Source organism: Hyperolius riggenbachi, chromosome 10 (assembly GCF_040937935.1).
Source record: "Hyperolius riggenbachi isolate aHypRig1 chromosome 10, aHypRig1.pri, whole genome shotgun sequence".
NCBI lineage: Eukaryota > Metazoa > Chordata > Amphibia > Anura > Hyperoliidae > Hyperolius > Hyperolius riggenbachi.
The window spans coordinates 10,729,249-10,744,012 of NC_090655.1; the positions used below are offsets into that span (position 1 = coordinate 10,729,249).

At 47.9% G+C, this 14,764-nt stretch overlaps 2 protein-coding genes across 3 annotated transcripts in view; one reads left to right on the forward strand and one right to left on the reverse strand.

The window, feature by feature from the left end:
* Positions 1-538: 538 nt before the first annotated feature.
* ATP6V0E2 (ATPase H+ transporting V0 subunit e2) lies at positions 539-10,893 on the reverse strand. Its single transcript, XM_068258535.1, has 4 exons — positions 10,721-10,893; positions 8,665-8,712; positions 3,959-4,080; positions 539-1,288 (listed from the first exon to the last, which is right to left on the reverse strand). The coding sequence occupies exons 1-3, from the start codon at positions 10,822-10,824 to the stop codon at positions 3,987-3,989; spliced, it is 246 nt and encodes an 81-aa protein (XP_068114636.1). The 5' UTR covers positions 10,825-10,893; the 3' UTR covers positions 539-1,288; positions 3,959-3,986.
* A 2,469-nt stretch (positions 10,894-13,362) lies between these two features.
* Positions 13,363-14,764, forward strand: part of CUTC (cutC copper transporter) — a 69,387-nt gene continuing 67,985 nt past the window's right edge. For both annotated transcript variants that reach the window (XM_068258037.1, XM_068258039.1), the window contains exon 1: positions 13,363-13,543. In XM_068258037.1, coding sequence (XP_068114138.1) covers positions 13,506-13,543 — 38 coding nt within the window. In that variant the 5' untranslated portion in view covers positions 13,363-13,505. The remainder of the gene's footprint in view (positions 13,544-14,764) is intronic.

Here is a 14,764-nt window from a genome sequence, read left to right on the forward strand (position 1 = left end):
GCTGGAGGGAAGGGGGGGGGGGAGGAGACAAGCATGCAGCCAGTGGCACTCAACCTCCCATCAGTGCAGCCTTGTCTTACAGACGTATTTAGGTGCCACTATTCCACTGTGTACTCTGTATTTCCACATCAGCGTGGTCGCCTGTTCTCCATCACCGGTCCAATCCCAGAGACCACCACGTAGTCATCTGCAGCAAAATAGCCCACTGCCTATTGGCGTGGCTTACATCGACCTCTGCAAAACACTTAGGTGAAATCCAATGGCTCCTTAAAGACTCCACCCCTCCGGATAGGCCATGCCTTCCACTGCTACGTGCCCCTCCCCCCTCAGGACACACCTGCCACTGCTACGTGCCCCTCCCCCCTCCTCAGGACACACCTGCTACGTGCCCCTCCCCCCTCCTCAGGACACACCTGCCACTGCTACGTGCCCCCCCCCCCCCCCCCCTCAGGACAGGCTACACCTGCCACTGCCATCCCTCAGGACAGGCCACTGGAGTCTGCAGTTCACAAGTCTGACTAGAGAAATACACAAATACTTCACATTAAGACATTTATTCTGAAATAAATACATAAATAAATACATTTACTCTGGCATACACAATAAAATCTCATCAGTATTGCTTTACCACAATGCTTACATCCAAATCTAGAAAAACAATGTCTGGCTATCATGGGAAGGGGTGAGAGTCCGTTTTGGGGGTTTTCTGCCTCATGGGTGAGATTTCCTGTCCTAGGATCTTCAACAACTGCGATAGGAGACAGGAAGTAAAAAAAAACCACTTTGGAGGAACTTTTAGGCCTTCCTCACACTACAAATCGAAGCTTTTACTGCTCTGTACCTATGTTGGGAAATATCTACTACCTGTTGCTGCAGGGACAGAGGGAAGCTTCCCAGTGAGTGACACAGACCGCAATAAAAACCCAACACATCATTCTTTTTTCCCCCTGCTGATGGGTTGGTGGTCTATGGCACATGGGAGATTCCTAGGAGGGATCCACATGTATGTTCCACATCAGACACAGAGATTCCTCTATAGACGCACTCCATGAAGTTCAGGGTTTACAAGCCAGAAAAAAATGCTGTTTTAAAATTTAGCAAAAAGAAAAAAATATTGGCAAAAAAAGAGCCTCCAATAACTGATATAACTTTTATACAGCAAATCTGAGAGTTCCCCTTTAAAATTCCCACTGTGGAAGAGTCCCTTGGAATTCTGTAACTTCCCATGAAGCAGAGGAGGAGGCGGAGGAGGAGGCGGGACAACAACATCTACTGATCCGCGGGACAGCTGGAAGGAGAAGAGAGGGCTGTTAATTTAAAGGAGATTATAGGAAAAGTGATGCTGCATTAGGAATTAACCACTTCACCACTGAGGGGTTTTTCCCCTTCTGCACCAGAGCAATTTTCACATTTTAGCGCTCTTCCCTTTCGTTTGCAAATAACTTTATCACTACTTATCCCAAATGAAATGATCTAGATCTTGTTTTTTTCTTTCATGCCACCACTTAGGCTTTCTCTGGGTGCTGCATTGTAAATGCTTTTTAATGGGATAAAAAGAAAAATGAAAAAAACATTATTCCTCAGTTTTCGACCATTATAGTTTTAAAATAAAACAAACATTCTACTGCGGATAAAAGCCACTCATTTTATTTGCCCATTTGTCCCGGTTATTGCAACATTTTAAATTATGTCCCCAGTACACTTTATGGCGACAATATTTTATTTGGAAATTTTTTCGTTTTGCATCAGTCACTAATTATAAGCCCTTACTTACAAAAAGAGTCCTTAAGGTAACTAATTGTATATTAAAAAAAAAAGGCAAAAAACAAACAAACAAAGGTTTATTGTTGGTAACCATGGGAGTGTGGGAAAGGTAAGAGGTTAATTTTAATGGTAGATGTATATATTTTTTATTTAACCTTCTGCCGCCCGCCTCACGCCAGTAGGCGTGGCCGCGGCGGCAGCCCCAGGACCGCCTAACGCCAATTGGCATAAAGTCCTGGGGCTCTGTTTTGCATGAGATCGCGCGCATGGTGCGCGCGCATCTCCTGCTTGGGGGGCGGAGCTCCGCCCCCTCTTCAGTCTCCGAGCCGCTATTGCCGCTCGGGAGACGGTTAGACGGCGATCACGCCGTCTATTTACTAGGTGCAGCGCTGCGATCAGCAGCAGCGCTGCACTGGGGACAGCCGTGTGACACGGCTGTCCCCATGGGGGACAAGAGAGCAATCGGCTCTCATAGGCAGAAGCCTATGACAGCCAATCGCCATCAATGGCTGGCTGTGGGGAGGGAGGGAAGAAATTTAAAGAAACTGTTTGTTTTTCTTGAAAAACCCCTAACAATAATATTTAAAAAAAAATAAACATGGGGGGAGCGATCAGACCCCAGCAACAGAGAGCTGTGTTGGTGGGGAGAAAAGGGGGGGGAATCACTTGTGTGCTGTGTTGTGCGGCCCTGCAGCTTGGCCTTAAAGCTGCAGTGGCCTATTTTACTAAAAATGGCCTGGTCACTAGGGGGGTTTAGCCCTGCAGTCCTCAAGTGGTTAAAAAAAAATGTAGGTGTATTTTTACTATTTGGCCCCTAGATGTTCCCCTCACTTTATCTTCCTGTGTAAACGAGATAAACAGAGGAACGCCAAGAGCCCCAATAGTGTAGTATGTATTGACAACGGGGGTAATGACAAAGAGTAATAGTTGTTATACTCACAAGTCAGGGTCACCATTAGGCAACCACTGTAAAGGCAGGTGGGGAGATTACCCTGACCCCACTCAGGAATAAGAAGTCGCTCTCTGTAGATAGTAGAAAAGGGTCGCAACCCTCCACCCAGGGTGGATACAATATTATATAGGAGAGAACAGAGGCGCCAAAAGGATAAAATGGGTTTTAAAGGACCTTAAAAGCCAAAAATTTGGTAATTAGAGGAGGCAGTGGTGGACTTGCCCCCTCCAAGCAGGCACAACACGACTGTACATTCAGTCTATTAACGAACTCCAGATAAAACAAAGCAACGCGTTTCACGGGTCAGCGCCCGCTTCCTCAGGCAATGGAAAAAGGAGTTACAGCATCTAGCAAAACAAACACTCGGCACCTCTGTCATCTCCATCTTCCTGTGTGTACTGTTAGTACGCTAACAGGAAGTAATGCAAGCGTGTTACTTTCTTTTTTTTGTCAATGACCACGGCATCTCATTGATTCTGGTGATCATTGGTCACAGGCACTTAGATTCACTAATGGGCGGTGTTAAGAAGACGCATGGATGCGCACACAGTGGTGGAGTACGTATATCTATGCCCCTGAGGCCAAGATGAAGTCACAAGGGGCATAGATATACTGTCACAGAACCAAGAAGTGGCTAATGTAAACCTGAGCTGGAAGGGACAAGAGGATTTTTACTTACTTCCAGGGCTGTGGAGTCGGAGTTGGAGTCGAAGCTATTTTGGGCACCCGGAGTCGAAGTCGTAATTTCAGAAACTGAGGAGTCGGAAGATTTTTGTACCGACTCCACAGCCAGCTTCCTTCAGCCCCCTCGGTGTCTTCTAGCAAAACATCAGTTTTGGTCTCGTCAAATTAATGTCTGTGGCACAAGGGCAACTGTGCATGTGCTGTCCCACGCATGCCTTCTCGATCGCGCTCCCGTGGCCCACAGCAATCTGTATATGCACAATTACAAGGCTGTGCAGAAGGCACATGCCCAGAATGCTCCTGACCTGACAGAAGCACAGCAGATGGGACAAGAGAGCACCAAAGGAGCTGACAGACCACAGGGGGCTGCGGGAAGCCCCCAGGTAGTGAAAAAAACTCTTGTTCCCCTGTCTCAGGTACACTATAATTAGGAAAAACATTAATACCCATATTAGTATTCAGGGGTTGCTGAGAACCTTAAAACAAACAAACAATATGGGGACCACAGATCTCTGTGAAAAACACAGTGGTGAGGTTGTGGTTTGGTGGAATACTCACCATAACTAGCGGACACACGGCACCTGTTTTACTCCCAGACAAATCGGATGTACCAGATTGTGTCATTCTTCAGCTGTGGCCCGAATAATGGGTTTACCTGTGACAAGATGGAGAGCAGCCAGCTGCCAACAGAAGAGGGGGCACATATTATACATGAGGCACAGCAGGGGGCGCCCATCAAGGGATATCCGAATATTTCCAGTGACGAAAGACAGACCCTCTCATGTAAGGCTGCCTCAATGCTGCCAGGATCGGTGAGTCTCAGGGTTAGTCACCCGCTGGCGTGCAATTCTTTAGACAGGTGAGGGGGGGGGGGGGGGGGGAGTTTCTGACATTGATGAATTATGGGAGAGGGGGTAAGTTATTAACCATAAGACTCACCCATCCTGGCAACAGGAAGTCAGAGACTTACATGACAAATTCACTTGTAGTAGTCTTCCAAAAACACATTAAAGGTCGCGTGCTTCCCACCCCATCTCAGTTTTCATTTACCCTTTAGAGCAGGGGTGCCCATTGGGTAGATCCCGACCCCACTACATTTTACATTCTGTATATACAAGTGTGCTCCTAAAATTGTACATAAGTAGATCATTTTGACTTGCTAATTTTTAAAGTAGCTCACAAGGCGAAAAAGTGTGGGCACCTCTGCTTTAGAGGTTTCCCTACAGGAATCGGACATGCCCAACAATCCTCTGCTGTCCATTCTTTGTCCAGGCCAGGCCTCAGGCCCCTTTCACAGCAGGGCTGTGGAGTCGGAGTAATTTTGGGTACCCGGAGCTGGAGGTTTCATGAACTGAGGAGTCGGAGTCGGATGATTTTTGTACAAAATCCAAAGCCCTGGCAAGTATTAGACTAAGGAGTCGGAGTCATTTTGGGTACCCGGAGTCGGAGGTTTCATGAACTGAGGAGTCGGAGTCAGAAGATTTTTGTACCGACTCCACAGCCCTGTTTGACAGTGGCACGATATTTAACGCACGGCCAACTCTAGAGCAACAGCTAGTTGGTGGTCAACATGCACGGCGTCATGCGGCGAACCGGAAGCCATGCATGTCTTTTTTTCATGTTGCAGCGCAGAAATGTACTTTTTCAATACACTTTCGCAAAATTTCTATTTCCTCCACAGGGATCATCTGATGGCACTGCAACCGCAGGTTAGCAGTGTGAAACCAGCTTTTCTGCTGTACCGGATGCAGTAACGCTTTGTGAATTGAGCCCATTGAGTATATGTACCTATAAGAAAAACAACTGCCAATTTACTAACCTAGAGACAGAAGGTCAATGGGATGCCAATCATTTTGAGTTGATTACATTTTTATATTAGCCACTTCCCCACTGAGGGGTTTTACCCCCTGAGCACCAGAGCAATTTTCACCTTTCAGCGCTCCTTCCATTCATTCGTCTATAACTTTATTATTACTTATCGCAATGAAATGAACTATATCTTGTTTTTTTCGCCACCAATTAGGCTTTCTTTAGGTGGGACATTATGCCAAGAATTATTTTTTTCTAAATGTGTTTTAATGGGAAAATAGGAAAAATGTGGGGAAAAAAATAATTATTCTTCAGTTTTCGGCCATTATAGTTTTTAAATAATGCATGCTACTGTAATTAAAACCCATGAAACGTATTTGCCCTTTTGTCCCGGTTATAAAACCATTTAAATTATGTCCCTATCACAATGTTTGGCGCCAATATTTTATTTGGAAATAAAGGTGCATTTTTTTCAGTTTTGCGTCCATCCCTAATTACAAGCCCATAGTTTATAAAGTAACAGTGTTATACCCTCTTGACATAAATATTTAAAAAGTTCAGTCCCTAAGGTAACTATTTATGTATTTTTTTTAATTGTAAATTTTTTAATTTTTTTTTAATTACAAAATAATGAGTTAATTTTATGTGTAAAAGTCATTTATTTGTATGTGAAAAATGTGTAGGGTGTAGTTTACTATTTGGCCACAAGATGGCCACAGTAACTTTTTGTTTTAATGCGACCTCCAAGCTTCCTTCCGGAAGCTTGGAGGAAGAATAAGGAGGCTGGACACGTGAGTTTTTTCTCACAATGATCGCGCTGCCCATAGGAGAGCAGCTGATCATTGCGGGGCTTAGATCAATGAACGGGAATGGATTTTCCCGTTCATTGATCTCTGGGCGAGCGGGCGGCGGCGGTTTTACTAGCGGCGGGCGGCGTGTTTACGAGCGGGAGCGCGGCCAGCGTCGGGAACGCGGAAAGTACGTGTTTCTCCGTCCCTGGTTTTTAAAGGATGGAAAAAGGGGCGGAGAAATACGTACGCGCGGGGGTAAAGTGGTTAATTTTGGGGGTTCTTTGTTCCAAATTTGTGCTGTATAAATTTGCAATCACAATTGTCATCTGCTGGGTTTGACTAGTCTTACCCCAGGGCTGTATAAACTTGTCTGAAATGAAAGAGACACTGAAGCGGAAAAAAATATATGATATAATGAATTGGTTGTGTACTGTGAATAATTACTAGAAGATTAGCAGTAAAGAAAATATTCTCATACTTTTATTTTCAGGTATATAGTGTGTTTTCTAACATTGCATCACTCTATAATATGTGCAGATTACACAACACTCAGCATTCAAAATGAGTCTTTCAGAGCAGTCTGTGAAGTAATGACCTCTCCTCTAGCAGAGGAAAAGTAAATAGTCCAGGAACAGTTGAGATAATAAAAGTCAGAAGACAGCCCACTCCACGACTTTGAAAGTCATAGAGCTTAATGGCTTTTTTGCACAGAGATGACAACTGGAGTTTCTTAACTCTTCCTGTACTGGAAACAATTAGACTGATGTATCTGATCTTAATGTTTTATTTCTTAGCTGTACTACACATACAAATCATAATATCATCATTTTTTTTTCGCTTCCGTGTCTCTTAAACATAAATTAGCAAGGGCTGCCCATGGTTAGTGTAGGGATAGTCAATGAGATGCTATGTCCTGATATGACCCATGAGTGATTATTAAAGGGAACTTCAAGCAAGAGGGATGTAGAGGCTGCCATATTTATTTCCTTTTAAATAATGTTTACTTGACTGTCCTGCTGATCCTTTGCCTGTAATCCTTTTAGGTACAGCCCCTGAACAAGCATGCAAATCAGATGCTCTAATTGGAGTCTGACTAGATTAGCTGCATGCTTGTTTCAAGAGACTAACAATTTTCAGCCTTATTTCTTCCATCCTATAAGTTCCTATACCTGTTCTAATGTGCTCTGGATTACTGCAGCCTTTTCTAGTTGCACAGTCTCTGTAATATATCTAATCTTCTTTTCTTTGTCGACCCAGAGAGGAAGTGGCTGCCTCTGCTGTGATAGGGAGAAGTTATGCACACCTCCTCCACGCCCCCTGCAGGCTCTGTGTGCTTTGTTTATCCCTGCTCTCAGTTTGTGTGGCTGAGGGGGGAGGGAGCTGCCTGTCACATGCTGAGAAACTGTGAGAATCCCAGACTGGAGTGCAGATAATTCACTATGTAATAAAAACTTGTACTGTATACTGTAACATGATATACTGTATACACACACACACACACCTTCCTGGTTAGCGGCCATGTTTTTCGTTTGTAAACACTGCCTAAAACTGGCAATTAAAAGCCAGGATCGCGGCGGAAACAGCAAAGCGAGATCCAGGAGATGTTTTTTAATGTACAAATCATACAGTACAGATTCTCTTTCAGGTGTGTGATTAAGACACTACTGATGCCAGAGAGATCAGCAGGACTGCCGGGCAACTGGTATTGTTTAAAGGAGAACTGTAGTGAGAGGTATATGGAGTCTGCCCTATTTATTTCCTTTTAAGCAATACCAGTTCCCTGGCAGCCCTGTTGATCTATTTGGGTGAAGTAGAATCACACCAGAAACAAGCATGCGGCTAATTGTCAGAAACACCTGATCTGCTGCATGCTTGTTCAGGGGCTATCATGGCTGAAAGTATTAGAGGCAGAGGATCAGCAGGTTAGCCAGGTAACTGGATTAACCAGCTGAGCGGTCTGGACGAGCTCAGCTCGTCCAACACCGCCAGCGGCTGCCGCTCAGGCCCTGCTGGGCCGATTTTAATGAAATAAAAAGCAGCACACGCAGCCGGCACTTTGCCAGCCGCGTGTGCTGCCTGATCGCCGCCGCTCTGCGGCGATTCGCCGCGAGCAGCGGCGAAAGAGGGTCCCCCCAGCCGCCTGAGCCCAGCGTAGCCGGAACAAAAAGTTCCGGCCAGCGCTAAGGGCTGGATCGGAGGCGGCTGACGTCAGGACGTCGGCTGACGTCACTCCGCTCGTCGCTATGGCGACGATATAAGCAAAACAAGGAAGGCCGCTCATTGCGGCCTTCCTTGTTTATTCTGGGCGCCGGAGGCGATCGGAAGATCGCCTCCGGAGCGCCCTCTAGTGGGCTTTCATGCAGCCAACTTTCAGTTGGCTGCATGAAATAGTTTTTTTTTTATTTAAAAAAAACCCTCCCGCAGCCACCCTGGCGATTTAATCAGAACGCCAGGGTGGTTAAGCTTAAATGGAAATAAATATGGCAGCCTCCATACACCTATCTCTACAGTTCTCCCCTAATAGGAGATACATATGGAGGCCTTGCTTTAGGTTCCCTTTAAATCACTAGCTCTCATTGGCTGTCCAGCCTGGAAGGGGGGGAGGGGGTCAGCTATGACAGGGAGGAGGAAACATTAACAATCCCAACACGAGAAGATACTTACAAGAGATAGCAGCAGACCGCTGTAGTCACCAGCATGGTGATGATGACCCTGCAATGAGATCAGACAGCAATGACAGGCTTAGGATGACATCACTTGCAAATGGGCAACACATGGTTAGAATGCAGCGCTATATAAATACATAATAAATACTGGATGTCTGGCTTGGATTGCTGCACTGCATCGCAACAGAAAATTGAAAAATAAAAATTAAAATCTGCGTACATATGCAAATTCGCATGAAAAAAAAAAAGCCCACAAACATGCGAATTTGCAAGCGTTATTGCGCCTAGTTATAGTGGAAACCTAGCCTGAAGCATCACGCGAGTGTACAGCCAGCGCTGCATATGTAGGAGCGTTACTGCGTTGTGCACGGATGTGTTGCATGTAGTAAGAATCGGACCTGCAATGGTTATCATAGGTGGAAGAATGCATCTCTTGTGCACATAGTACTTGATTCATCAAGCTGCACTAAAGAGAGGAGCGCGACTCAGCACACACTATGCTGCGGTAGTGCAATGTAGCGTGCGCTGGTAACTTATGTGTGCTCCACTCGTCCTGCCCTGAGCCCCGGCTGGCCAATCAGTGTGCGAGGATCACGTCCTAGAAAGCCACTGGCCCAACCGGGGCTCAGGAAGAGACGAGTGGCGCAGCCGCTAGTTACAAGGGCCACGCATCAGTAACCAGCGCCACACTACATTGCACTACTGCAGCATAGCATGCGCTGAGATCACGCTCCTCTCAGTGGCATTGTTTTTCTGCTCTGGAATGGTCAATGTGACCAGCTTTTAATGTTTTTATTTTAAAGGGGCATGTACCTTGAATGTTTGTAATAAACCTATACATCTTATAATTTTATTTCCTAGTGCTCCCTATGGAAATTCTTTTTTAGTTATAATTGTCTTAGAGGACAACTGAAGCGAGAGGGATATGGAGTCTGCCATATTTATTTCCTTATCTTTCTTTGCGTTCCCACCCGCAATAGTGTCCTGCGCTAATATCGCAGGATGCTATTGTGGGGACCTGGGGCTTCCTCCAGCCCCCCCCCCCCCATAACTGCTTATGCATGGACTGTCCACAAACCCAACACATGCGCAGAAGGCTTACGGCAACGCACACGTGATTGAGCTGGGTGTGCGGATGGGCCACGCATGCACAGTTACTCACGACTTTGGCTGAAGTCGCCAGGATAACAGGGCTGCCAGCGGGAGAACGGAGGGAACCCAGAGGACGCCAAGGGACCTCGCAGGCTACGGGGGGGGGGGGGGGCAGCAGCAGCAGCAGCAGCCAGGGGTCCCGTCACGGTCATCCTGATATCGCATGCTGTGATGGGCTTTTGAGTCCAGACAGACCTGACTTCTAATGACTTCAGGTGTGACCACGGGATGGGGGGTTTAACTTACCCAGAAGTCTTTGTGACGTCAGCGTTTTATTATGCCTCATAGGCGTAATGAAAGCCGCGTTCCACCGCTCACTACCGCGCTTCCTCCTTGCGGCATTAAAGAGGAAGCGTAATAGGCGCAATGAAAGCCGCGTTGCATTACTCACTATTACGCTTCCTCTTTAATGCCGCAAGGAGGAAGCGCGGTAGTGAGCAGTGGAACGCGGCTTTCATTACGCCTATGAGGCATAATAAAACGCTGACGTCACAAAGACTTCTGGGTAAGTTAACCCCCCCATCCCGTGGTCACACCTGAAGTCATTAGACTTGATTAGAATTATAAATTTGACTCGATAGTCCATGGCTGATCGCATGCTGTTGCCGCCGTGCACCTGATCGACCACGCTGGCCTGAGATTTTCCAGCTTGCACAATCTGCGCATTCGACCTGGTCCGAAATCAGTGAAATGGTTGATCAGGCAATGCTTGTTGTGGCTCCGATTTCATTAGATAAAGTAATGGGATTGTTGGTCGGGCCGCAGTCGCTGGATGTATGGCCACCTTTACAGATCACAATTGCAGGGAATATCCCATCACATCTCCTCCCCTGCATCCCCCATCCCCCTATATACAATATAACACCCTACAGTACACCCAGATGGGGTCACCCCGCTCTCACCCGCGGTTGGGGCCTTTGGGGACGAACCAGGGGGCGGCGATGCCGATGATGCCCCAGAAGGTGGTGAAGACGATCATCGGCACGGTGAAGGAATGAGCTGTCATCGCTGCGGCTTCTCTATGGAACCTCCAGCATACAATCAATGTATCAACTGCCTGGCCCCGCCCACTACAGCTCCGCCCACTCACTCCCCGCAACCCGACTGGCCGAGCTCCGCGTCTATCTGCGCAGCTCGCCAGTCACCGTATTGCCTGAGCCTGGAGGCGTGTCCGCCGCTGTCACATGACTCTCACAAGATGACAGACTCCTTCAGCATCTCCCGTCCCGTGTAGCGTTATCCCCGCTGGCGCTGCAGGCCCCGCCCCCTACAGAAACGTACAGATCCCGTGTGATCCGCAGCCTCCAGATCTCATTGGCCAGCAGCATCCATAAGCGATCTGTAACTGGCACATCTACACACAGATCTTATGCTGTAGACTCAACTAAATCAAAATGCACAGTGCTTCATATGCAGGTCTTTGCATACAATAATCAGGAAGCATTGGTCTCACCATTACATGCAGATACAGTACTGATAGTGTGCTCCGCTGTCCACATGTCTGTGCAGCCTGGATGATACTGTAGCATTGCAGCCATGCACAAGCAAGTCACAGAGGACAGGCAATTCCCTCACTAATCAGGCAGCAGCAGGGGCGTAGCAATAGGGGGTGCAGAGGTAGCAACCGCATTGGGGCCCTTGGGCCAGAGGGGCCCCAATAGGCCCGCCCTCAACCACAGTATTAGCTCTCTATTGGTCATGTGCTCATAAAAATCACTTCTAAAGATACTTTGAATAGTGGTAATCATTAACAAACTGCTCCCCATCCCCTTCTTGCACCTCTGACACTGTAGTTGCCATTGGCAGGGATTGCTATGTATAGAGTGCTTGGGGGTAATCAGTAACAAGCTGCTCCCCACCCCCTTCTTGCACCTCTGACACTGTAGTTGCCATTGGCAGGGATTGCTATGTATAGAGTGCTTGGGGGTAATCAGTAACAAGCTGCCCCCTATCCCCCTCTTGCACCTCTGACACTGTAGTGGCCATTGGCAGGGATTGCTATGTATAGAGTGCTTGGGGGTAATCAGTAACAAGCTGCTCCCCATCCCCTTCTTGCACCTCTGACACTGTAGTTGCCATTGGCAGGGATTGCTATGTATAGAGTGCTTGGGGGTAATCAGTAACAAGCTGTTCCCCATCCCCTTCTTGCACCTCTGACACTGTAGTTGCCATTGGCAGGGATTGCTATGTATAGAGTGCTTGGGGGTAATCAGTAACAAGCTGTTCCCCATCCCCTTCTTGCACCTCTGACACTGTAGTTGCCATTGGCAGGGATTGCTATGTATAGAATGCTTGGGGGTAATCAGTAACAAGCTGCTCCCCATCCCCTTCTTGTACCTCTGACACTGTAGTTGCCATTGGCAGGGATTGCTATGTACATGGGCGTCCCTACGTCTGGCAAAATGGGGCAGACGCCACCCCCTGGCCAGCTGCTGCCCCCCCCTAGCCACCCGAACTCGGAAGTGTTTGAAGCCGCGGCTGCCACTTGCTCCCCGAGACTGACAGGCTGCTGCTGTGCTGCCCATCACCCACCCACTCTCCCCGTGCACTGGGCGGGTGGCTGGCAGGTGAACAAGTCCCGGTGCCCACCCTCCACAGAGTCCCCCTGCGTCCCTGTACCTATGCACTGCAGCGCTATCATCAGACAGATGACAGGCGCTGCAGAGACTGTAGCATTACTGTTGCTAGGCAACAGCAGGAAGCGGTGTTGCCTGGGTCTAGACTAGGAGTGGCCCCACTTGCTTGCCATCCAAGCCATCATGGGACACGGGAACTAGAGATGGGAAGTTCGGATCTTTTCAATGATCCGGATGATTCGAATCGGATCATTGAAGAGATCCGGATCTTTGATCCGAATCTCGGATCATTTTACTACAGGAAGCATTCGGGGGTGAAATGAACAGCAGGACAGGTCTGTGGACAGGAGAAGGGGAGGGGGTGGACACAGAGAAGGGGAGAAGATGGACAGAGGGCAGGGAGTGGACAGAGAAGGGAGGAGGGGCGAGCAGAGAGCAGAAATGTTTGCACACAATACCCACATGCTGAAGTCATATGCTTTACATATATTTCACCTATATGTTCATCTGTACACTTTGAAAGAAAAGGTCGCACAGTGAAAGAAAGCATTCCCAGAAGATAAGTGCAGCTGTTTAGTGCTGAGTGCAGGAGGATTATATTGCCTTTCAATCACAGTGTCTGCAAAGTTACTGAGCTGTGCTGAGCCAAAAGCTTCCCATGTGATCACTGTGCACAACTACGGAACAGCCAGCCTATAATGGGCAGCACGTTATAGCCAGTATGTGTGCTCTACACATATCTGGCAGTGGCACCCATGTCCCCTCTCTCTCATCTACCTGTCTCCCTGCAAGGCTGCCTCCCATCCAACAGAGCGATCCCTGCTTCCAGGACCCCGCTGCCCGCTGAGAGGGGGCGTGTCGCTCCTGGCCCCGCCCCTTTTGCGATCCGAATCGTTCATTTTGATGATTCGGATGATCGACTCATAAAATAGATTCGGATCAAAGATCCGAATCGTTCATGATCCGGACAACACTAACGGGAACTTCTGGAAGTCTGGCACTGTGACTGCACAGTGTTCAGCATCTGACAGGAATCCCCAGGCAGCAGACAGCAGTGAGCTCCTCCACATGACCTCACCAGCCAGAGCCAGGCAAACTTCACGTGCACTGAATGGCTAGTTGTCGCCCGTACTCTGCTGCAAGACGAAGGTATGGGGGAGGGGGTAATAGAGGCTGTAAAGCTGCAGCAGAGAGACGTCTGTGAGCATGTCCCCCTCCCAATCACATAACTGTGTAGGTGTTCTAAGTCTCCCTGCGCTGTAGAGCCCTCAGTGTAACTGCTTCCCCCTCTCACCTCAGGCATTCATTATGTGTAAGGGGGCTGGGAGTTGATTAGATGTGTGTGTCAGTGTGGTGTATGTGTGTGTGTCTGTGTACAGTGTGTGTGTGTGTGTCTGGTGTATGTATGTGTCTGTGTACAGTGTATGTATGTGTCAGTGTATGTATGTGTCTGTGTACAGTGTGTATCAGTGTGGTGTATGTGTCTGTGTACAGTGTGTGTGTATGTGTGTCAGTGTGGTGTGTGTCAGTGTGGTGTACAGTGTGTGTGTCAGTGTGGTGTACAGTGTGTGTGTCAGTGTGGTGTCTGTGTACAGTGCGTGTGTATGTGTGTCAGTGTGGTGTGTCTGTGTACAGTGTGTGTGTGTGTGTGTATATTTTAGCATACATTCAAAGTGTACCTGTCACTAGGGGTAGAAGAGGATTTATTCTTCCAGCCATTCTTCCAGCCATCAGCTCAGCCATTCTTCCAGCCATCAGCTCTGTTATTGCCCTCCTGGTGCCCTTCAGTGCCAAACACTAACCTTTCCCCTAACTACACCTACCACCAACCCTCCTCCTCCCTACACCTACCACCAACTCTCCCCCACCTACACTTACCACCGACCTTCCGCCAACCTATACCTTACAACAACACCACAACTATCACACACACACACACACACACACACACACACACACACACACACACACACACACACACACACACACACACACACACACACACACACACACACACACACACACACACACACACACACACACACACACACACACACACACACACACACACACACACACACACACACACACACACACACACACACACACACACACACACACACACACACACACACACACACACACACACACACACACACACACACGGAAAAAGCACCGGTGGAATTTACACACCTGAGGCGGGAGGCCTCAGGTATGCAAATTCCACCGGTGCTTTTTCCGCTGTTCCTGTCGCTACAGAGTTATGTTCCAGAGTAGCAGGAATCCACTGCTGCTATTGTGCTGTTCCCGCCACTAAAAATGTTAGCGGAACTCCTCTGCTGCTACCATGCTGTCCAAACAATACACGTG